This window comes from Nematolebias whitei, chromosome 10 (genome assembly GCF_014905685.2).
Source record: "Nematolebias whitei isolate Nwh7 chromosome 10, NemWhi1, whole genome shotgun sequence".
NCBI classification, from domain to species: domain Eukaryota; kingdom Metazoa; phylum Chordata; class Actinopteri; order Cyprinodontiformes; family Rivulidae; genus Nematolebias; species Nematolebias whitei.
Window position 1 is genome coordinate 28,174,114 of NC_056507.1, and position 467 is coordinate 28,174,580.

Consider the following 467-nt stretch of genomic DNA (forward strand, 5'->3'; position numbering starts at 1 on the left):
ATATATATATATATATATATATATATATATATATATATATATATATAAAGAAAAGACAGACAGTCTGACTTACTTTGACTGAACTGTGAGGACGGTCACGGTTACAATAACAGCAACTATGATGACAGCAAGCAAAACTCCACAAATGATTGCTGGTAAAGAGGAAACACAAGTTTAACAAATGGAAGATGATTTATGTAACTGAGGTATATACATAAAACATAAACAAGTTTAAAAAGGGATCTATTCTGTCTTTCAAACCACGAGAGGAGTTGAGTCAGAAACAGATAAAGCAGCTTATCAAGCTGGTCAGGTACTTATAGATAAAACACTATGATACTGACCAATAGGAGTGTCCGGCTCATCCTCTTCAAGTTCATTACTGTAATCTAAGAACCAAAACAATGGACATCAAGTGGTTAAAAAAAAAACTAACAACAATGTAATTTATTTGTTCTTAATATATA

At 31.0% G+C, this 467-nt stretch overlaps 1 protein-coding gene across 1 annotated transcript in view; it reads right to left on the minus strand.

The window, feature by feature from the left end:
* Positions 1–467, minus strand: part of si:dkeyp-73b11.8 (BPTI/Kunitz domain-containing protein) — a 3,033-nt gene that overhangs the window by 563 nt on the left and 2,003 nt on the right. Inside the window, exons 4-5 of the mRNA XM_037682923.1 lie at positions 345–389; positions 74–152 (exon numbers count right to left, since the gene is read on the minus strand). Coding sequence (XP_037538851.1) covers positions 74–152; positions 345–389 — 124 coding nt within the window. The remainder of the gene's footprint in view (positions 1–73; positions 153–344; positions 390–467) is intronic.